Source organism: Chenopodium album, chromosome 19 (genome assembly GCF_948465745.1).
Source record: "Chenopodium album chromosome 19, dcCheAlbu1.1, whole genome shotgun sequence".
In the NCBI taxonomy this organism is placed as follows: Eukaryota; Viridiplantae; Streptophyta; class Magnoliopsida; order Caryophyllales; family Amaranthaceae; genus Chenopodium; species Chenopodium album.
The window spans coordinates 17,415,347-17,439,590 of record NC_137852.1 but is presented as its reverse complement, the minus strand read 5'-3'; the positions used below and the strand labels follow the sequence as shown (position 1 = coordinate 17,439,590).

The window sequence follows — 24,244 nt, the reverse complement described above, 5'->3', positions numbered from 1 at the left end:
ACAAAAGAAAGGACCCGCCCTATAAAATAGGCCTCTACTTTGTTCTGCTCGTATTCATGCGCGCTTTTCGAATAACATACAAACATTATATTAAACCTACCCTGTTTATCTATGTTGGTTGAATATTAATGCACAAATAAATCTATTATTGGCGATCACTTGACTTAAAATCACATTAGCCTAAACCAAATTAATAATTATCTTATTAAGCGTGGTTTCAAGTACAAATTCCCTTTAACAATCATAAAAGGTGTGATCAAGCAATAACAATAAAAAATAAATAATAATCAATAAATAATAATAACGATGATAATAGCATGATAAGGCATAATAAAGCTTAATAATAATAGCAAGATCCTAGGCATGATACTAACAAGGTTAATAACAAACCCTAGCATGTCACTAAACAATAAAGATCAAAGCTTTAACCTAATATGGTACTAACATGATATTAGAAAGATAAGAGGCATCCTAAACATGATACTAGAAAGCATTAAAATCATCCTAACATGATACTAGGAATGTTAAACACATCCTAACATGATACTAGGAATTATAAGACAATAATAAGCATGCTTTCTACATTGAAAGAGAGTAATAAGATTACATACTTTGAAGCCTCGTACCTCTTTCTAATAACAAAATACACAAGTTAGTAAACTTCAATGAAAATAATAAACAATAATTAAAGAATTAAATTAGAAATCAAATTAAATAAAGTTTTGACTAGTTTTGGACCAAACCCTCAGAAAATATCAAACCTTGCACGTCTAGGGCGAAGGCAACTTCGAACTTGGCTAGATGACTCTAAGTCTAATGTATGCGGAATATTGTATTTGTAAAAAGGTAGTTTAGAAAAAGAGGGAGAGAGAATAAGAATTAAGGAAGAGAGTTGATAGAGAGAATTGAGTAAGAATTGATGAGAGATGATTGGGAATTGATGATTCTGAAAACAGGAATCCGGACGCTATTTATAATGAAAATAATCCGGAAAAACACGGAATTTGATAAGGAATAAAACTCCACGCTGTCGCCAGGAATGGACTCTGTCGCGACGCGACAATGTCTGTCGCGAGGCGACAGGGTCTGTCGCGCGGCGACAGACTTGTCGTTTGGCGACAGCCTGTATAAGCGCGTTTTTATCTTTACACGGAATCCGATCTTTAATCAACTTGATCTACGGAATCCGTACAGAAGATAAAATACGTATTTAAGATAATAAAACAATATTTTACTCCAAATAAAAAAAAACCTTTAAAGATAATTAATTATTAATCCTATCAATATTAGAATTAAAAAGAACTTTCTAGAAACTTCTAGAAAACTATAATTAATCCTAATAACTTTAGGAATAACAATTAATATTGGGCCCTCCTCTAGATCATTGGGCCGTATTAAAATAAAGCACCGGGCCCAGTTTAGTATTTTGGCCATAACTTCCTCAATATTCATCGGAATTGGGCTTATAATATATCGTTGGAAAGGTCTTTTCAAGCCCCATCCAACTATACTATTATTGGACCCTTATCATGGACCAAAATAAACTGAAATGGACATTTTCAAATAAATAAGGCCATTTTCAAAAACAGAGAGAAAAGAAATTAATTAAAACTAAACCGCGACACTTGACTTTCGAATCACTCTCACCTAATTCGATTATGTTTCGACGCACAAGGCATTCATCACTGGGTTTGGTTTTGGGGAGACACAAATGGGTGTCTACAATGATCAGTTTAGAAATCATGTCACAATCATAATTGAGTTATCGAATATGTATGGATTATCATTGATCTTATGTTATGCCAAGATCACTTTTACTATTCATTAGTTTCATATTTGTATAAATGATACGACATCAACAACTAGCACGACGGCATCGGCAAAGAAAATTTTAAGTCATAAGTACACATGTCACTTTCTCTCTCAATTGTTTGAGTCTTTTCCTAGGGTTTCTAGGGTTTTGTTCCTGTTCTTGGGGTTTTTCCTCTAGTTCGATCTTTAACAATCGTTATCTGTATTCCCTTGTTGCATTTTTAGTATTCTAGTGCTCAACTGCCGTTTCTAGTAGCTAATCAAGCCTTTTTAAGGTTTTTTATTTACAGAAATCCTTATCACTAGGCTTTCTTATTAGTGTTCAAGCCTTTGTTCTTGAGACCCCACTTTCAAGCTTGCTCACCCTTCTTTTCTAGATTATTTACACGTGGTGTTCATGCATAGAACATCAGTGTCTTAGTCTTCTTGTGAGGATTAATCTTTTTTGGTTTTTACCAAAACAAATTTTATCTTCCTCTTTTACTCCATTCTACTCCTCAAGTTCTACTGTTCGGTATCTTGCTCTTTCACTTTCTTTAATTACAAAGCTTTTAAGATTCCACCTTTTGGTCTCTAGTTTTTAATGGCTATTTATTGGACCATGTATCAGATGGGGGTTTATTTAAATGAACCTTTGGAGTACTATCTTACAAATATTGATTGGAGCAAAGCGGTTATTGGTCGTTTCTTTGGGCCCAATCCTCCAAGCTTCACGATTGTTCAACAAATGGTCGATACTCAATGGCTCAAAAGAGGTAATGTTGTTGTTCATCGTAGTGGTGTTTACTTTGTTTTTGCATGTTCTCATGTGGCGGACGTAGAGGCTTTACTTGAGCAACACACCTTTGTCTTAGATGGTAGAATTTGTAATGTTCGTAGGTGTAATAGGTTCACTGTGCCCGATCCTATTAATTTCAACATGACTAGGATGTGGATTCGTGTTTACGGGCTTCCTTTTGGCTTCCTTGATCCTGAGTGGGCTGTCAAAACCTTAGACCTTGTAGGGGTGGTTGAAACTCTTGATTATGATGGGGATGGGCTTCCCGAGGAGCACAAGTTTCGTGGGCAGGTTATGGTTGATATCTCTAAGCCGATTATTCCTGGGTGTTCTGTTCCAGGAGGATTTGCTCCTCTTTGGATTATTTTAGGTATGAAGGTGTTTTTAGGCATTGTAAGAAATGTGGTTGTGTGGGTCAATTTGAGGAAATATGCAGGACCTCGGATTATGCAGTGATGGGATGAAGAACGGTAGGTCGTTGGGCTACCACCCCCCCAATCAAACAAAATTTGTAACTTAACAAACCCCTATTTAGTGTAGTGGTAAGTCAAGGTCGAACCCAAAGGAATGAAGGTCGAATGCACAATGCCTAAGTCAAGCTATTCCGAAATCAAGTAGGGGTTTATGGTAGAAACTAGAGTTAAGCTAGGCAATGCAAAAAGCTAGTACTAATTGAATGCTAAGGCACTAGGGGAATGGATCCACATGCATCAACAATGAAGTTCAATCAACTTGGGGAATCAACCAATCAAGTCAAGCAATGTGAGGGAAAGCCGAAATTGCAACCAAGAGAGTACATCAAGCTATTCTCCTAGAGGTCTAATTAGCGTCAACTACATCAAACACTAGCTAGGAAACATCACAAGATATCTCAATCGAGTAAATGTAAGCCACAAATCAATGGTCCGTATCAATGTGAACTCACAATGCAATCTAGTGTGAATAACAAGGGTGATCAAGCCTAATCAAGCACACACATGCACAAAATCAATCAACCAATTTAATCACATTATCAACTCAATCAATTTCCCCCAAATTAATCTCAATTCATCATCAATACATGCTTCACCACTACCCTAGCAAATAAACTACTCACAATCCATGAAGAACATCAAAATAAAAGCTAAACTAATCATCATTCCCAAATTCATCAATTGAAATCAAATTGAAACCAACAAATTCAATCAAAATCAATCAAACTATCAATTAACCAAATCAAACAACAATACTAATGAAATCAAACATTAAATTGCATTAAAGAGTAAAGAATCTTTACAAACTTGATAGAAATCAAATCAAATGTAGCAATCTTCAATCATCAATCATCAAACCCACATTTTCTCTCTCTAAAATGCTAAGAACTAGTGTTTTTCCCTCTCTAGAATCTAATCTAATCTAATTCACACTAATGAAGATCTAATTCTCTCTCTATAAAAGGAAAGAAATAACTATCAAATACAAAGAGCAAGTTGGGAATGACGTCCAAAAATAGACCCACGCCGGTGCGGGCGCTCGGAGGAGAAAGAGTGGTGCGCACGGGAACACACCCAGAAAGGTGCGCCCGCACGCACCTGGTGTGCGGCCGCACTCGGCAGATGTGCGGTCGCACACTCCTCGAGTGCGCCCGCACAAGGCTGCTGCTTCCTTCTCTTCTTCTTCGTCCTAGCTCATGCGGTGTACACATCCTAGATGATGGTGATGGAGGACAAGGTAGGCAGGAACTTCCTTGAATTTCTTGAAGGGTATAAGCCATGAGAAAGGCATATACAAGATCTTGAAGCATGCTCCTTGGACCTCCCTTTGACTCGAGACTTCTTGCACAAGCTTTAGACATGAAAATCAATGGAAAACTATGGAGGGGAAGCTCGGGAATCCTTAAACAATCAATCACAACCTACAATCAAAGGATAAAAAGCAAGTAAAAGGGAAAAATAGCAAGTAAACTAGAAAATGCATAAAATAGAGAAACTAACTACAAAAAGCATAAAATGAAGAAAACTAGAATAAAACTAAGGAAAACTAAAGAAGAGAGTAATAAAATGAAATAAAATTCATCCAAAAAGGGACCAAATGAGTGCCATAAATGTCACTCATCAAATTCCCCCAAGCTAAACTTTTGCTCGTCCTCGAGCAAAACAAAGCAAGAAAGATAGAGGATGAAAATTTTATTGAAAATGAAAAAGAAAGACTCAAGATAAGAATATACACTAAGACTCACTGTCGTAGGAATCACGGTTGCTTTTAGCTACAACAAGCCCTTTAAACCCCAAAGTCGCCTATGAGGACGAGTGAGGTCTCATAAGGGTATCCTAAGAGTTTGACCCATAACTCTCCACCAAACATCAATGAGGCAAGCCATAAAAAGAAAGGAGAATAAAATGAAAACAAACCTTTGCGAAATGAACTAACATAAAGACTATAATGCAAATGAATGACAATCTTTCTCAAGTAGTTAAGGTATGCACTTTTCAAGATATCTAAGGTTGATTGAAACATAGGGTATGCTAGGCATAGGAACTAGTCATCACAATCCACGTTCATCCCAAACAATCTTACCGCGTTCTCCCCACTAGTCTCAAATCTCCCCTTAGTGAGTGTCCCAATGATTCCTCGAAGGAACCGGAAAAAGAATTATTTTTAGGTTACTCGACAATCTTGACTATGCATCCCCTTTCCTTAGGCAATGACCCATGATGTCCTCCCCCGAATAGTGACTCAACTATCTAGGTCGAAAGGTCTTTCCCCAAGGTTGTAACGTAAGGCAATAAGAGTGAAGGTAAGCTAAAAATTTGAAATTTGGTGGTTTTCCTAAAAGTGAAGCAAAGAATGGGCCCTTTCTTAGAATCACAATCAAGTAATCACCAATCCAAACAAAAATACTCACACCCCCAAGCTTATTTAAAGCCATAAACCACAAACATATACACAAAAAGCGTGAGAACGCTTCCCCCCAAGCTTAAATGGAGCATTGTCCTCAATGCTCAAAAAGGGAGAAAACTCACACCAAAATATGTTTGATTTTTTTTTTTTTTTTTTTTTTTTTTTTTTTCAATAAAGCTTTGTCCTCGCCTCTTTTAACTTTGGACGACTTTTTCGATTTTGCACTTATTTGTCCATGCCTTTTATAATATAGGACGGCTTTTACTCATATTCATTTGCCATTATTCACAAAGAAAATAAAACACAATCTTGCTATCATAAAAACCAAACATTCTAACTTCTCCACCACAAACTCCATCAAGAATGATCAATTGCTTCACAAAAACCAAGAAAAGAAAGAGAATGAAACAAAAGGCCAAAGATCTAAAGATGTGGCTTTAAAAGAAGGTATAAGGCTCAAATGGTTACAAGAAGGCAAATGTAAACCCAAAAATAACAAAAATGAATAAAGCTATCCTAAAAATGAAAAATACCACCCCGAAAAATGTGCCTTTGTCCTCCCTAGATAGTTCGGTCTCGGGTTAGAGAATCATACATCAAGCTTTATTTGATTAGATTTGCATAGTCAAGGATCCACGCCGCTCATACAAAAAATGTTGAAGGCTAGAAAAACCAGTAACCTCACAAGGTTGTGGCAAAAACTCACTAGTGGTGTCAAATTGACTATAGGGAGCAACTACCAACATGCCACAAACAAGTAGAATCCGGCTTCATGATCCTCCTAGTTCAAACCAACTACCCTAGCATACACCTATCCTAGAGTCAACCGAACATAGTCTCAAACCGTGCATACCCTTACAACCTAGGAAGAAAATCATGCAAAAGACAAGTCCAATGTACAAAGTTCACTTCATAAGAAAAATGAAAAATAATGCCTCAAAATCACATCAAAAATGAAAAGAAAAATAAAGGAAAGTAAAAGAAAAAGAAAATAAAAGAAAACAAAGTAAAAGAAAGGGAGACATAGAAAAGGAAATATAGGAGAAATAGTATGAAAAGGACTAGAAAGCAAGTTAAACACATAAGAATCCCAATCGTCAAACAAGTGATCGATCGACATCAACGTCATCGATCCCAAACACATTACGTGTTAACAAGCATTCATCCTCGAACCATTCAACTTCTCCTAAACAAATCCTATTCTATGCAACCAAGAAAAATAAGGAGAAAAATAAGAAAGATCTCACCGGGCTTCCAAGCTTAGCAAAAATAAATGAAGCAAGTAGAAACCACCTCATTGCATTCCATAAACAAAAGCTTCTTCAAGAAACCAAGTGAGAAAAAGAAAATAAAAGAATCTATATACAAAGAAAATTGTCAGTAACTTCCAAATGAAATCAGCCGAAAATTCGGCAGCATAACGACAGTAAATGAAAAATATATATCAGAGACAGTGAAACAACAGGAAACATCATCAGCAACAAGAATCGTCGGAATAACAGCAGAGTAGATAGATAGGGAACAGAGTAAGTCATCATCAGAGAAATCAGCAGATAAAACATCACAGAGACATCAGATCAGACAGAGGACATGGAGGCTAAGAAGGAATAATGCTAAATGAACCACTAGCAAGGAGGAGGACATGCAAACCACAACCAACCTAAACCAACTCCCCTAAGCTAGAAATGAGCTACCCCTCCCCCAAGCTAAACCCAACCATAGGGTAAACATGAAACACAATCATAAAGCATGCATACGGAGAGGGGTAGCCAACATGGCTCACTCGGCACTAAAGTAGGGGGTAGAACTAGAGCACCCCCCACCCATAGAAACAACCTCCTTCCCTTTAGCCCTACCTATCCTCCTAAGGGCATCAGCAGCAAAATACTCAGACTAATCATCCAAAACAGCTGGATCATAAGTCCAGTCGCACCCTCCCGGCCTCTTGTAATCATAATCCCCTCTAGAGGTCCCACGAATGGCACTACGTGCCACATGTGGGCCCTCCCAACAGGGATAGCAGAGACGGGGCCCCACCGCCTTGTCAAAAGGCTCCCACTATGGGATAGGGCCCTCTTGGACCGGGAGGTACGGGTAGTTCACATAAGGCTCAATATCCCCCCTAGAAACATGATAGTCATATACCCTCCTAGCATGATAATCATAGCTACCCTCCAAACAACCATTCCCCATAGAAGAGGAAGAAGACAAGGCAAAAGTAAGGGCATCAATCTTTTCATGCAAGCTAGACAAGTCATGCAAGGAAGGAGATGAAGGAGAAAGAGGAGTAGGAGAAGAAGTACTAGGGTTACCTCCCTTAGATGATGAGGCCTTAGACCTTGGATGAGCATTTCCCGGAGAAGGCATGGAAACCCGACGAAAAGAACTTGGAATATCTCTCTTGGGCGGCTTCCAAGGGTAGGATGAATTTTTGTCCCTCACCATAGATCCTTCGTAGGGGATAAGGCACCAATCGGTAGTCCTCGACACTTTTCAAATGAACAAATCATCCATGATGGTGCGCTCAATGAAATTTTGGTTGATCAAGGCAAACGTGCCCAACAAGCAAGATGAAGACTTCTCTCTTGGGTCCCTAATCTCCTTAAGATTCCCAATCTTGGATGCATACTTTTTGTTAAGTGACAACACAATGATGGTAATCATACCCCCTATTTGTATGCTCCCCGAGAGAAAGAAGCCGTCCCTAATGTCGATGAAACGGTCGAGCAAGTGCCTTGCAAAGTCGATCACTTCCACTTCATCATCCTTGGGTCGACTTGCCAACCATAACCAACTTAGCTGTTCTTGAGACATGGCTCTAAGAGATTCCTTGGAGAAAAATGCATAAGTAAGGATGCGGCTAAAATAGCGCATCGCACCATGGACTATTGAGGCCGACTTTGAAGATTGAGCACAATAAGCGTCTTCATTAGAAATGCTATCCCACCAATCATCCTCATCGTACTTATGGTCGTGATGAAGAGTTTCATAAGCCGGATAAATTAAAGGCACGCCCTCGATGGGCTCCGGAAAATGGAACATTTAGTTGAGGAATGAGAGGGGAATAGAATAATCCTCATTGAACACTTGGAAAGATAGTGTTGGACATTCATTGTCGTTGCCACTCTTATGCACATCGAGAGATGATAGAAATTCATATGTGAGCCTTGCAAATGTGGGAGCACTAAGATCGATGAATTGCTCAAGGCCCAAATTCCGTGCTAACATTCGGACATCATCGTCGATCCCTAGAAGAGTGGTGGTATCATGATCATAAAATCTCGTAGAATATAATTTCCTCGATGATAGACTTTTGAATCGGTCCCAATGCTTTTGGACCTTAAACTTGATGCCGTATGTTTCTTTGATGGTGGAAGGTGGATCAATAGTTCCTCTTGAATTTGTAACCTTGGTGCGCTTTGCTTGCCTTGAACCACCCATCTACAAAATAATGGACAAAGAGAATGTCTTCAAAAATAGGAATAGTATGCCAAAAATCAATCATGAATATGGGGAAAAATAAAGTGTACAATATTCAATGAGTTAAGCAAAAATTCAATAGAGTTGAATAATGCATAATCAAAGCATCACAATTCACACAAATATTACCCCAAATCACAATTAATAAAAGCAACAATATACCATACTACCAACAAACTATTATCTCCATTATCACCATCAACATCAACAAAATGCCCTAAAACTCATCATATGAAAATCCAACAAAATTCATGCCAAAATTCATAATGTGCTCAAATAATATCATCATCATAATTAAATTTCACAAAACCAACATCAACATTTCCATAGTCATCAACATTAGAACAAGTAGTGGTAACAATGGTGATGTGAGTGAGGGTAGTACTAATCATGCTCAAAGCCTCATGAGGTATAAAAATTGAAACTTTATCACATAAAACATGCAATTATACTCTCAATTGATAGGAAATCACAAGATTAAAGCAAGAAAAACACTACTACACATAAATATCTCCAACAATCATACCAACAAGTTCCAATTGAAAAATACCCAAAATTTTCAAACTAGGAGTGAGAAAATTACCTTTAATGATGTAGAATGAAGACTTGGGTATCAAAGTAGTGAGAATTATGGAGATTTTGATGTAGAAAGATGAAAAACAATATGATGAAGATGAAGTATAAATATGAGCAACCCCAATAGATCTATGGAGGAAGTAGAATGAAGTAGGAGAGAGAGAGAGAAGGAAAATCGGGCTTAAAAGAGGAGGGAAAACAAACCCCCGTACACCCAGCTAGGTGCGGCCGCACATGGGAGGTGTTGGCCCGCACAGAGCTCGTGTGCGGCCGCACATAGCTGGTGTGCGCCCGCACAAAATCTGGGTTTATTCCTCCGAGTTCCTTCCTCCCTCACCTAGTGCGCACACCCCCTATGATGGTCATGGGGAACCATATAGACAGTAGCTACACTTCATATAGGAGAGTGAAAAACATGAAAATCATGAAAATAAACACAAGTACTCACCATCCTCCATACTTACCCACTTTTCCAACTTAAGAATTGGGACAAGTTTACCTCAATATTGGCATCAAAATTGTTGGAAATCAACTCAAACCATCCTACAACATCAAACACAACAAGATTAAGTCACAAAAACACCATCAAAACACAAAGAAAAATCAAAAGAAAAAGGAAGAAAAAGTTAGAAAACACGGGTTGCCTCCCGTGAAGCGCTTATTTTAGAGTCTCAAGCTAGACATCCTCAACCTCTTTCAAGGTGGATCATAGAGAGTCATATCATGGATGACCCCCACAAATACTCCATCATAATACCGCTTGAGCCTATGTCCGTTGACTTAAAAGTCCTCGAAAAATCCAAAGGAGAAATTTCAATGGAGCCATTTGAGAACACCTCTTGAACAACAAAAGGACCGGTCCAACGAGACATCAATTTTCCGGGGAAAAGCCTCATTTTGGAATTGAAAAGGAGCACCTTATCCCCCGGAACAAACTCTTTCTTCTCAATGAGCTTATCATGCACCTCCTTAGTTATAGCTTTATACAAGCTAGCACAATCATACGCATCCAACCGAAGCTCTTCTAACTCATGTAAGTCCAACCAACGTTGCTCACCTGCACTAGCTAAATAAAAATTGATCTTCTTAATAGCCCAATGAGTGCGGTGCTCAAGCTCAACCGGAAGGTGACAAAACTTCCCATAAACCAAGAGATAAGGAGTGGTACCAATAGGAGTCTTGAAAGCCGTTCTATATGCCCAGAAGGCATCATCTAGCTTGTTTGCCCAATCTTTCCTACTCCTTGCAACCGTCTTCTCAAGAATCAACTTAATTTGACGATTTGATACCTCAACTTGTCCATTGGTTTGAGGATGATAAGGAAGACCAAATCTTTGGTTCACTCCATGCTTCTTCAACATTTTTCGGAAAGCATAGTGCACAAAATGGGAGCCATTATCACTTATAACCGCTTTGGGGATGCCAAACCTAGGGAATATTATCTTTTTGAACAATTTCATCACCGCTTCTACCCACTTTGACACATAGTCAACGGCAACAAGAATATATTGATTCCCATACGAAGATGGAAAAGGACCCATAAAATCTATACCCTAAACATCAAATATTTCCAACTCAAGTATTGGTTGTTGGGGCATCTCATTCCTTTTTGAAATATTCCCGGTCCTTTGGCATTGGTCACAACTTTTGACATACTCCCCAGCATTCTTGAAGAGGTTAGGCCACCATAATCCACATTGAAGCACCTTAGAGGCTGTTCTTGAAACACCTATATGACCACCACTAGGATCCGAGTGGCACATCTTCAAAACATTTGGTATTTCCTCATTTGGCACACACCGGCGCAACAATCCATCCACACCTCTTTTGTACAAGATTGGCTCATCCCAAACATAGTGCCTAGCTTCTCTCTTGAGCTTCCTCCTTTGATTGTTGGAAAAGGAAGGAGGGAACTCCCCACAAGCAAGAAAATTCACCAAATCGGCAAACCAAGGGAGCTCCTTCACATTGATAACATATAATGAATCATCCAACATCCGGTCCTCTATAGGGGACCCATCATGTTGAACTTGAAAATCCTCAAGTCTAGACAAATGATCCGCAACAACATTTTCCGCACCTTTTTTTATCCCGGATCTCAAGATCAAAAGATTGAAGCTCAAGGACCCAACGAATCAACCTCGGTTTGGATTCCTTTTTTCCAAAGAGATACTTCAAAGCCGCATGATCGGTGAAGACTATAGTCTTAGACCCCAACAAATAACAACGGAATTTCTCAAAAGAATGAACAATAGCCAAGAATTCCTTTTCCGTTGTTGTGTAATTTCTTTGAGCACCATTGAGGGTCTTCGACATATAATAGATGACGTGGAGCTTTTTGTCAATTCTTTGACCCAAAACACCTCCTATGGCCGTATCACTTGCATCACACATAAGCTCAAATGGAAAATCCCATCTAGGGGCTTGGACAATAGGAGTAGAAATCAAAGCTTTCTTCAATCTATTAAAAGCTTCCAAACAAGCATCATCAAAGACAAAATCAACATCTTTTTGGAGAAGATCATTTAAAGGCTTAGCAATGAGAGAAAAGTCTTTGATAAACCTTCTATAAAACCCGGCATGACCCAAAAACGATCTTACTCCTTTCACATTAACCTGAGGGGGCAACTTCTCTATCACCTCAATCTTAGCTTTGTCAACTTCAATGCCTTTATGAGAAATATTATGTCCTAGAACAATCCCTTCTTCCACCATGAAGTGGCATTTTTCCCAATTAAGCACCAAATTGACCTTTTCACATCTCTCAAGACATTTTTCGAGATTTTTGAGGCAATCCTCAAATGAAACACCTCCCACGGAAAAATCATCCATGAAAACTTCCATTTCTTCTTCAAGCATGTCCCAAAAAATGCTCATCATACACCTTTGAAAGGTCGCCGGGGCATTACACAATCCAAAGGGCATTCTTCTATATGCAAAAGTACCATAGGGGCATGTGAAGGTTGTCTTTTCTTGATCCTCGGGATGAATAGGAATTTGAAAGAATCCCGAATATCCATCAAGGACGCAATAGAATTTGTGCCTAGTCAACCTTTCAAGCATTTGGTCAATAAAAGGGAGAGGGAAGTGATCCTTTTTGGTTGATGTGTTTAGACGTCTATAGTCTATACACATCCTCCAACCGGTGACTGTTCTAGTTGGAATGAGTTCACCTTTCTCATTCTCAACTACGGTCATACCCCCCTTTTTAGGAACGACATGCACGGGGGAGACCCACCTTGAGCTTGAGATGGGGAATATGATTCCCGCATCCAAAAGCTTGGTGATCTCTTTCTTAACTACTTCTCCCATTTGGGGATGTAGCTTCCTTTGTCGTTCAATAGAAGGTAGGGTGCCCTCCTCAAGTGTTATGTGGTGTGTACACAAGGCGGGGCTTATGCCTTTAAGATCATCAATTGTGTACCCCAAAGCACCTTGGTGCTTTCTCAAAACACCACATAATGCTTGAGCTTGGCTCTTACTCAAGGATGCACTAACAATAACGGGATATGTAGAGTTAGGGCCCAAGAATTCATACCTAAGGTGTGATGGTAGAGGTTTGAGCTCTACCATGGGAACACCTTTACCTTCTTTGGTTGAGGCCACTTGCAAAGCATCTTGACTTGATATCCCCATACAAGTTTCTTCTTCACTCCCTATATTACCTCCATCAAGCAAATCTTCATACAATTGCACTTCCTTGCTTGGGGTACCTATCTTTTCCTTATTCAACAAAACACACTCAAGAGGATCATTAGATGTGAGCAAATGCTCATGCATGGAATTTACAATATTATCAAGCACTTCAACTCTCATGCAATTCTCAAAAGAAGAAGAGGGATATTTCATTCCTTCATTCAAATCAAATTCAACTACCTCCTCTCCAATCTTAAGAGAAATCTTAGCACTTTTAACATCTATCATATCCCCCGATGTAGCAAGGAAAGGTCTACCTAAGATGATAGGTATTGTAGCATCTTCATCCATATCCAATACTACAAAATCAACCGGAATAACAAATTTCCCAACCCTTAAAGGCACATCTTCTATCTTTCCCTTAGGAATCTTGATCGACCTATCAGCTAATTGCAAAGTAATCTTGGAAGGTAGAAGTTCTCCTAGACCTAATCTTTGATAAACCGAATATGGCATAAGGCTAACACTAGCTCCTAAGTCACATAAGGTATTATCAATTTGGGTCTTGTTAATGGCACAAGGGATGGAAAAATTTCCGGGATCCTTCAACTTAGGAGGCATCTTGTTCATGATAATTGCACTACAATGTTCGGTAAGGCTAATTGTCTCCATCATATCACAAGTCCTTTTTCCACTCAAAATCCCCTTAAGGAACTTAGCATAGTTTGGCATTTGTTCAACAACATCGGTGAAAGGAAGAGTTAGATGAAGTTGCTTAAGCATCTCTACAAATTTCCCAAATTGCTCATCCAACTTATATCTATTATATCTTTGGGGATAGGGAAGCCTTGGTTTGCAAACCTCTTTCTCTTTCTCTATCACCTTCTCTACTCGTTCCTCATCAACATTTTCACTCAAAGGACATTCATCACCTTCAACTTCATTGGGATTCTTACTAGTGCTCTCTCTAGCAACACTCTTCTTAGGCACACCTCCCTCAAGGACCTTACCACTCCTAGTAACAATGGCATCCATAGGGTTCCTAGAATCTAGGCTAGGTGGAGTCAAAGAAGAAGAGTTTGCATATCCCTTGAACACACTAGTCAATTGAGAAATTTTTTCACTTAAATCCTTGTTATAGGCCAACATGTAATTAAACTTCTCTTCATTCAAAGCCATATAAATTTCCAAAGTTACACTTTCCAAAAATTCCCTAGAAGAAAATGATTGATCATAGGAATTATCACTTGAACTTTGAGCATTTGGAACTAAATCAATTGGGGAACCACTTTGAAAATTTGCTTGAAAATATCCCCTAGTTTGATTATTCCAATTACCCCTAGTTTGATTTTGGCTCCTTTGTTGACCATGGTTATCATAACCTTGATTATAATCCCCATGTCTATGGCCATGACCATGACCATTACAACCATGATGGTTATAGTTACCATCAATCCCTTGGTATCCATGATTTCTACAACCTCCATTTTGGTTATAATCATCATGATTCATATGATAATTCCTATTTCCAACATTCCTTTGAACATCAATTCTAGGTTCACAAGCATGATTATTGATATAATTCACATGTTCCATTTCACTTCCATCACATTCACTACAAGGAATATTTGGGCATATAGAAGCATTATGATCATTCATTCCACATAATTCACAAGGCCAACATTCCACAATCATGCAACAAGAAGAAAGATTAGAGTTAGAGTGAGAAGATGTACCTCTCCCCTTAATTTGGGAGGGAAGAATTGGAGCTTGGGAAGGGGGCTTCTCAAGCTTTTCTTTGAGAGACATGACTTCTTTCCCTAAATCCGCAATCAAAGTAGTCAAATCATTGATGGCACTAAGTTGTTCGATTGAGTAACCCTTGCTTGTTGGTTCTCTCTCCACTTCTTGCCAATTCATGGAATGACGAACCACTTCATCAATTGCATCAACCACTTCTTCTTCCGTTTTGTTCATGATTGGGCCTCCGGCTCCGGCATCCAAACTTGCTCTCCCATGAGAACTCAACCCACCATAGAAGATATGTATGATTTGATAGGTAGGAACCCCATGGTGTGGACACTCCATTTGATAATCCTTAAATCTTTCCCATGCTTCATAGAGACTTTCATTTGGCTTTTGCTTGAACCCTTGAATCAAAGCTCTTGCCTCCACCATCTTCTTTTGAGGATAGAAATGGAACAAGAAAGCTTTGGTGACATCATCCCAAGTTCTCAAAGAATTGGGCTTCACTTCCTTATCTAGCCATTCCAAAGATCTTCCTATGAGAGAGAAAGGGAACAACTTAAGGCGGATAATCTCTTGAGATACTCCATTGACCTTGATTGTGCTACAATATTTTTCAAACTCCTTAAGATGGTTCAATGGGCTCTCGTTCTTAGCCCCACTATATTGTCTCCTCTCAATTAGGGTGATCATTGCCGGCCGAATTTCAAAGTCAATTTCCGGTGTTGTAGGTGGAGCTATGCCGCTCTCATACCTATATGCACCGGGCACTCCAAGTTCCTTCAAGGCAACTCTTGAATTTCCTCCCATGGCTTGGGATCTATGCACACAAAACTCAAAGAAAATATTGGTAGCACGGCAACAAGTGTAGCCTAAAGTGTAAAATCTTTTTGTATTTTGCAAATAGAGTGAAATAGACTCAACAACAACATGCACTCAAAGCACCATTCCCCGGCAACGACGCCATTTTGATGGGATGAAGAACGGTAGGTCGTTGGGCTACCACCCCCCCCCCAATCAAACAAAATTTGTAATTTAACAAACCCCTATTTAGTGTAGTGTTAAGTCAAGGTCGAACCCAAAGGAATGAAGGTCGAATGCACAATGCCTAAGTCAAGCTATTCCGAAATCTAGTAGGGGTTTATGGTAGAAACTAGAGTTAAGCTAGGGAATGCAAAAAGCTAGTACTAATTGAATGCTAAGGCACTAGGGGAATGGATCCACATGCATCAACAATGAAGTTCAATCAACTTGGGGAATCAACCAATCAAGTCAAGCAATGTGAGGGAAAGCCGAAATTGCAACCAAGAGAGTACATTAAGCTATTCTCCTAGAGGTCTAATTAGCGTCAACTACATCAAACACTAGCTAGGAAACATCACAAGATATTCAATCGAGTAAATGTAAGCCACAAATCAATGGTCCGTATCAATGTGAACTCACAATGCAATCTAGTGTGAATAACAAGGGTGATCAAGCCTAATCAAGCACACACATGCACAAAATCAATCAACCAATTTAATCACATTATCAACTCAATCAATTTCCCCCAAATTAATCTCAATTCATCATCAATACATGCTTCACCACTACCCTAGCAAATAAACTACAAACAATCCATGAAGAACATCAAAATCAAAGCTAAACTAATCATCATTCCCAAATTCATCAATTGAAATCAAATTGAAACCAACAAATTCAATCAAAATCAATCAAACTATCAATTAACCGAATCAAACAACAATACTAATGAAATCAAACATTAAATTGCATTAAAGAGTAAAGAATCCTTACAAACTTGATAGAAATCAAATCAAATGTAGCAATCTTCAATCATCAATCATCAAACCCACATTTTCTCTCTCTAAAATGCTAAGAACTAGTGTTTTTCTCTCTCTAGAATCTAATCTAATCTAATTCTCACTAATGAAGATCTAATTCTCTCTCTATAAAAGGAAAGAAATAACTATCAAATACAAAGAGCAAGTTGGGAATGACGTCCAAAAATAGACCCACGCCGGTGCGGGCGCTCGGAGGAGAGAGAGTGGTGCGCACGGGAACATACCCAGAAAGGTGCGCCCGCACGCACCTGGTGTGCGGCCGCACTCGACAGATGTGCGGCCGCACACTCCTCGAGTGCGCCCGCACAAGGCTGCTGCTTCCTTCTCTTCTTCTTCGTCCTAGCTCATGCGGTGCACACATCCTAGATGATGGTGATGGAGGACAAGGTAGGCAGGAACTTTCTTGAATTTCTTGAAGGGTATAAGCCATGAGAAAGGTATATACAAGACCTTGAAGCATGCTCCTTGGACCTCCCTTTGACTTGAGACTTCTTGCACAAGCTTTAGGCATGAAAATCAATGGAAAACTATGGAGAGGAAGCTCGGGAATCCTTGAACAATCAATCACAACCTACAATCAAAGGATAAAAAGCAAGTAAAAGGGAAAAATAGCAAGTAAACTAGAAAATGCATAAAATAGAGAAACTAACTACAAAAAGCATAAAATGAAGAAAACTAGAATAAAACTAAGGAAAACTAAAGAAGAGAGTAATAAAATGAAATAAAATTCATCCAAAAAGGGACCAAATGAGTGCCATAAATGTCACTCATCATGCAGCTTCCAGGCAAATTCACACCCATTTGGAAGCCTTTGAGGCTCAAGGGAGGGCGGTGCACTATGATCCACTTCGTCGACCTTTTTATACTAATATGGTGGAGGGTTCGCAAGAAAATTTCTCAACAAGGAATACAAGGGTCAATCTTTTAATCTTAGCTCAAGACTTTGAGTATCATGAAGATAGCTCGGGTAATGGTGATGATGATAATAATGGGGACGGTGGTGATGACAATTTGGATAATGATGATGATGATAATGATGCACATAATTCGGATGATAATGATGGGAACCATGAAGATAATAATGAGGGCAACACTGATGAAAATTCGGATGAGCAAGAACCTCCGGATAATGATGCCAATGGTGATGATAATCCGGACTCCGACACAGGTAATGAGCCTGATAGCTCGGACTCTGATTCTTCAGGGGCAGGAAATAATAATCTTCCGAATGGGCATGTTCATGGGGCTGCGAATAATAAGGATTCTGATAACAATGATATTTTCGACCCTTATTTTATCCCCATTAATGGTTTTTATCAAAATGGCTACATGAAACAATTACTTGCGGCTGCTGCCAATTCATCTTCTTCAGGTCACTCTACTTCGAATCACTCTGCTTCAAACCCTAGTTCGGACTCCTTTAATTCTTGTGAAACGGATCCTACTACTCCAAAATCGTATCACAACCCGCTGTCAGCTCGTTTCATTGAAGAAAATAGAGCTGCTTATATTGAAGAGCATAGGGCTGCCAATGCTACTACTGAGCAGCGCCATGTTTGTATTCCTCCAGGGGATCTTTATGGCCTATTCACCTACCAGCACACGGCTTCTCAATTAGGGGGAAGGTTGCGTATGGCTGCACCTCTAGACGGCTTTTTTTTAAGTGACAGCTCGAAGACAAGCTCTAATGGTCCTTCCGTTTTCAACTCTGAAATCTCTGTTTCCTCTGATTCTTCTATGCCGATGGATATTGATGTTCCATATTTGTTTGACACTTTGTCTATTAATGTAGAGGCTGCTTCTTCTTCGCAAATTTATGATGCTCACCTCCTTTTACATGGGCTACCCAGCAAGCCCGCATCACACGCAACACAAGCACTATCTCAATCACACTCTACTGCAACAGTTTGGCCTAAGAAGCGAAATCGTCTTGGCCCTTTTACTCGGTGCAGGTCTTATGATCAGCTGCCTTACTTCGGATATGCAGGTTCGACATGGTCTCAAAAACGGAGGAAAATAAAAAATCTCAACTTATACAGCAAAGGCGGTTTCTCCTTATTCCCTCCTTCGCCAACTGGCTCTTTGCCACAAGAGAAGTGCTACTCGGATGTCTCGGTTGCTGCAGACTTAGGCTTTCATGGCTCCTCTGCTTCGGGCTTCTTGAATGCTGAGTTCAATAAGGCTGTAACTGTTCGCTCTAAATGCAAAAGGAAGGTTACAGATAGCTGGGTATCTTCGACTCTTAAATATCAGAAGTTAGATGTTCTTGCTTCTTCTTTTGGTAAAGGCACTTGCTCGAATGGTACTACTAATTCGGGTGCTATGTCTCATGGTTCTCGTGTGCATTTTGGTTTGGCGGCTGGCCCTTCACAGCTTCCAAGGTGACCATGATTGTTACATCATGGAATTTTCGGGGTCTTAATGACTTAAACTCCCCCAAACTCCCTTATGTTTTTTGGTTACTACATAAGTACAAACCTAACTTTTTGTTTCCTAGTGAAACTAAAGTACCTGTTTCTTTTGCTTCTAGTTTATTATTAGGTGGTACTAATCCTAGCTTTGTGAAGGGCTCGGATGCTTTAGGAACTAGTGGTGGTCTAGTTATTTTGGCGTATGGCTCGGAAGATATCTCTTGTGTTTTTGCTCTGCTAATGGGATGTTATACTTTGTAATGTAAAATCTCTTAATGAAATAGATAAGTGTGTGATGTTTGTTTATGGAGCTCCTGTTCTAGAAGATCGACCCCAAGTTTGGGGGTTAATTTTAGACTTGTTAGCTATAGCACCTAATACCTTGATTATTGGAGATATTAATCAAATTGAAAATCATTATGATAGGCTAGGTGACTCTAATGTTATTAGAGGGTGGGATTCTTTAATTGATTTTCGTCTAAGAGCAAGCCTCATCTCAACGCCTTTCAAAGGTCCACCGTATACTTGGTCTAATAATCGGGAAGGGGACCAACTCATTCTAAAACTGTTGGATCGTGCCTATATGACACCCACTTGGTTCACAAATTACCCTGAAAGTAGGTTGTTAAACCAACCTATTCTCGTCTCGGATCATGCTGCTATTATTTTTGAGGACTCTACTTTTCAACAACACTCAAACATGCCTTACCAATTGGATAATTGGTGCCTTAATTACCAACATTTTCATGACTTTGTTATTCAAACTTGGCATCTCAATAATACAAGCTCCCCTATGTTTTCGCTCTCAAAGAAAATAGTCGTGGTTTGAACCTCGATTAGAAACTAGTGTCTCAATAACAAGAAGTTCTGGGATGTAGAGTAGAAGAATTTCAGTCAAGACCTTTTGGCGGAAGGGGAGGCAATACAGTCTATCTCAGATGCGTCTAGGTATTTGTCAAATATAGTTAATACTAAGGAAAATATATTGTTACAACTTCAATTATGGAGACAGCGATGCAAAAAGACCTGGATTCTCAAAGGAGATTGCTCACTACTACAAATCCCGTGCTTTTGAGACGCTTTTTTGCTATTTTATCGACGTTAAAAGCGTCGCAAAATATTTTGTCGACGCTTTGGAAAAGCGTCGCAAAATACTGAGTCGAAAATTTTGCGACGCTTTTTGGTGACGCAATTGTCGACATCTATAAATGTCCAAAAATTGTCGATGCTTTTTTCTGTTGTTTTTGTGGACGCTTTTTTATGTCCATATAATAGTATTTATCGTCCAGATTTGATATTCATGCGCCATCTACAAATACCGCGACGCTTTAAGATGTCTAAATTGTCGACTTTAATTTTTGTCCCAAACATAATGCGACGCTTTTTGTTGTCCTCATGATAATGGTGGGAAATTTTTTAAGTCATAAAACTTGACAGCAAAAAGCGTCCAGAATTATTTTGTAGGCTTTTTTTTTAATAAAAAATATCTACATTATTATGTTTTTTGTAATAATTATGTAATATTATATATATATATATATATATATATATATATATATATATATATATATATATATATATATATATATAACATGTATAAATCAAATTAAACATAGCAGATTAAAACATGAAATTTATATTGATTAAAGTTAAAATCAAACAAAAATACTAGCTACATAACTTTATCCAAAATTCCATCCGATCCTAACAATCCTGTCAAAAAAAAAATTACCATCCTAACAATCCGAACTGTCAAAATATACCATCCTAATAACAACGTACAATATAGTAGCTAAAAAAAAAACCCTTAGATTGAAGCTTTGAAATTAAAAGCTATAACTAGCTAGCTAGGAACAATCTAATTAACTACACATGATGCATCAATGTGTACGTAGGTAGTACTGTAGTAGGCTAGTTTCAAGTACGCAGCTCAAGATTCCTTAGCTTTGCTTTCCTGTAGCGTTGCATCCATATCTTGAAAAAAACAATAGTTTGCAGCATTCGTCTTTTAATTTATCCCATCAAGTGCTATTTCAACACATTATTAAAACCCAATAAATATAAGCTGAACATTCGGAGTGTGCTGAAATTTGGAGTACAACAACCCAATTTACCTGAGTTAACACCCTGCAAAAATGTTGTCATTGTGGATGGTGCATTTGGAGCAAACCCAGATGGAGACAATACAGCAAAGCCAGTCACAGGACCCTGAAAGACCAAACTTATATAATTATTAAATCAAATTTTACTGCAGTATAGCCTATATGAAAACTAACATCAGATTTAATTTACATAAATCATTACAAATTTAAAGTAACATAAATGATATATCATGCATCAACACTCTATGGTGGGAGAAAGGAAAAAGATATTTCAGCAAAAATCACTAATATAAAGAAGAAACAGATTGGCATGCAAAGACAAACAATACACAGGACTAGGAATCAAATCCGACAATAGTTAATTCTCTCATTCTTCTTACACAACAGTAATTTAACAAATACCTCCAAACCTATTATATCATAGCAATCCACATACACATAAAATTGTATTGTTGAAGTGGCAAATTTCTTTCACAATAGCATTTAGCCCAACTATAAACTACTAATAAAAACATTCTAAAAATAATAAATTCTTAAGATTTTTTTTTTGACAGGAAATTCCTTAGATTCAAAGGACCATATATATAAAAAAAATCATAATAAATAGATACCTGTTGGTTTGCCACTCCCAAGATTGATTTAGCACAATCCATAAGTCCTGTTGAACTCTTTCCTTCACAAACTACACCGACAACTTGAGAGAATTGTCCAATAAGTGTTTTAAGAAGATTGTTATTCTCTTGTACTTGGTCTTTTAGCTTTTCATTTTCCTTCTCAAGTACTTCATTTTTTTGTTGCAGAGCACACACTTCTTCTTTTACATTATTATCCATTACTACAGTCCTTTGTCGAATTTTTCGAGACCCATCCTTTCTTAGCAAAGCATGCACCCCATAAATGTCATTCTTCCGAACCCCAAGTCCGTAACCTATAGGACGATCAGGGATTTCTCCACCATGCATGGTCTGTTCAAAGGCTTCATCTTCGAGTTCCTGTGGAGACTTAGAAGGGTATATAACATCCTCAACTCTTCAACCTTGGCTTTTGCATCATCCTACATAAAATTTTAGATAATAATGTAATAATAGAACATCATTACTAGATTTATTTGGCTTAACAAAACTTATTTAGATGTTTTACCACAAAATCTTCAGTGACTGTGCCTGGAAGAAAGCTTCCATCCTTTCCTGTATGAGCTTGTATCCAAAGAGCTAATAAGCTCATTTTTTCTCCATGCTCATCTTCCTATAAGTAATAATGTATCAAGAATTATTTCAAATATGAGGAAAAAGTACCATAATCAATCGATAACAAAAGAGTTTAATACTTATTATGCATGGTAAGTAATACTATTATTTCATACATAATCGGTCGGTTCGCAAAACTTTTACAACCAGATCTATGTAATTGATTTAGGTTGGCTCGTGCTGCTTTTCCACATGCTGCTAGTGTCTGCACTCACATTCAAAGAGTTGTAAATAAAATAATTAGACGTATATAATAAATAAGAATCACATACATAACTAGACAGTCAAAAGACATATATATGATGCAAGACATAATATTCAAGTCATTGATAAAATGTTAGATGATCGTTAGAAATTATTGCATAAATATATAAAATTAAACAGTAAAATGTACTTACTTTTCCTGTCTCTGAATCCCAATACTTAAGTAGCTTTACCCAATTTTGACTACTAATCCCATGCGGTGGTGCAGCGTTACACATCTCTTCTAAACTTTTTTCTTCTGGTTTGTAGTGATCCCTCTTAAGAGTGAATTTGTATTGCCTCTAACTTTTATTGACATGCTTGAGGGCTGCTTTGTTATATAGTTCACCTTCTGGAATCACAAAGCGATCCTTATGCATGAAAAACAAATAATTCAAGTAAGAATGGTTACAAGTTAATAATATATAAATCTATCTATAAATAATTCAAGTAAGAATGATTACACATACTCTTATCTCTTTAATTATCTTCTTTTTAAAATGCTAATCAAGAGCATGCCAATTCAACTCTCCTACCGGACAATATGTCTCTATCTTTGCAATACTACCAAGGAATCAGATCAAAATATGTCCACCTTTCCGAATGGGTTGGTATAAATCAATAAATTCAACATAGAATCTGACACCATTATTACTCCAGACACCAATTGGCTGAATATAACCACTCAACAGTACAATATGACCATTTGCATCTGCATAAAGGAATAGGACTTAAAATTTGAGTAAATGTGTGCTTTTAAGATGACATTTGCATGATAAGAATAAAGTGTATAAATAAATAGATAAGAATATAGTGAACATACCTATTGTCATAACCTCTTCCTTGTCATCAAAATCTATAAACATAGGCCAATCAGGATGAGACTTTGACCGCAGTGATTTCAATGGTTTTGAGCCTTTATTTGATGCTTCATTATGACCAACATCAGGTTGTTCTTCTCTTTTCTCATGTAAATCATGTGAGTTTGAGTTAGCAGCAGGGTATTTAAGGGGCTGGTTAAAATTAGGAGAAGTAGAAGGGTTTGAGTTAGTAGCAGGGTATTGGGGCTGGTCAGAATCAGGAGAAGAAGTAGAAGGGTTTGAATTAGTAACAGGGTATTTAAGGGGCTGCTTAGAATTAGGATAAGAAGTAGAAGGGTTTGATCTAGTAGCAGGGTATTTAAGGGGCTGCTCAGTATTAGGAGAAGTAGAAGGCTTTGAATTAGTAACAGGGTATTTAAGGGGCTGGTCAGAATTAGGAGAAGAATTAGACGGGTATTTCAAAGGTTTTGAAGCTATAGAATATGAGATGTTAGGTGATCTAATGGATGAAAGAGTGGATGAATTTTTTCCTTCATAACTTGATGGTAAATTAGGTACCTTCTTTGAACTTGAAGCTGGTGAGTTGGATGATGATGGTACTTTGAGTGGTAATGCCTCTGATGCCTTACGTGAGCTGGTTGCTAATGATGGTGCCTTTAGTGAGGTTGTTG

General features: G+C 38.1%; 1 protein-coding gene and 1 non-coding gene across 2 annotated transcripts; one reads left to right on the top strand and one right to left on the bottom strand.

Annotated features, from left to right (window-relative positions):
- The first annotated feature begins 15,227 nt into the window (after positions 1 to 15,227).
- Positions 15,228 to 15,333, top strand: LOC145596396 (small nucleolar RNA R71). Its single transcript, XR_014103235.1, has one exon. It is a non-coding gene; the product is annotated as a small nucleolar RNA R71 (small nucleolar RNA).
- A 4,721-nt stretch (positions 15,334 to 20,054) lies between these two features.
- On the bottom strand, positions 20,055 to 22,510 carry LOC145594123 (uncharacterized). The gene is made up of 4 exons (XM_081650459.1): positions 22,403 to 22,510; positions 21,874 to 22,316; positions 21,275 to 21,368; positions 20,055 to 20,131 (listed from the first exon to the last, which is right to left on the bottom strand). Exons 2-4 carry the CDS (start codon positions 22,222 to 22,224, stop codon positions 20,055 to 20,057), a joined length of 522 nt encoding a protein of 173 aa, XP_081506585.1. The 5' UTR covers positions 22,225 to 22,316; positions 22,403 to 22,510.
- Between the last annotated feature and the right edge of the window lie 1,734 nt (positions 22,511 to 24,244).

Excerpts from the sequence above, each read along its gene's own strand:
- LOC145594123 (XM_081650459.1), bottom strand. The coding sequence starts at position 22,224 with ATGCATGGTGGAGAAATCCCTGATCGTCCTATAGGTTACGGACTTGGG. Across the intron at positions 21,369-21,873 it reads TGGGAGTGGCAAACCAACAG|GGTCCTGTGACTGGCTTTGC; the intron begins GTATCTATTTAT and ends TTGGTCTTTCAG. Across the intron at positions 20,132-21,274 it reads TTTGCAGGGTGTTAACTCAG|TATTAACTATATTTGACAAA; the intron begins GTAAATTGGGTT and ends TATTTTCCTTAG.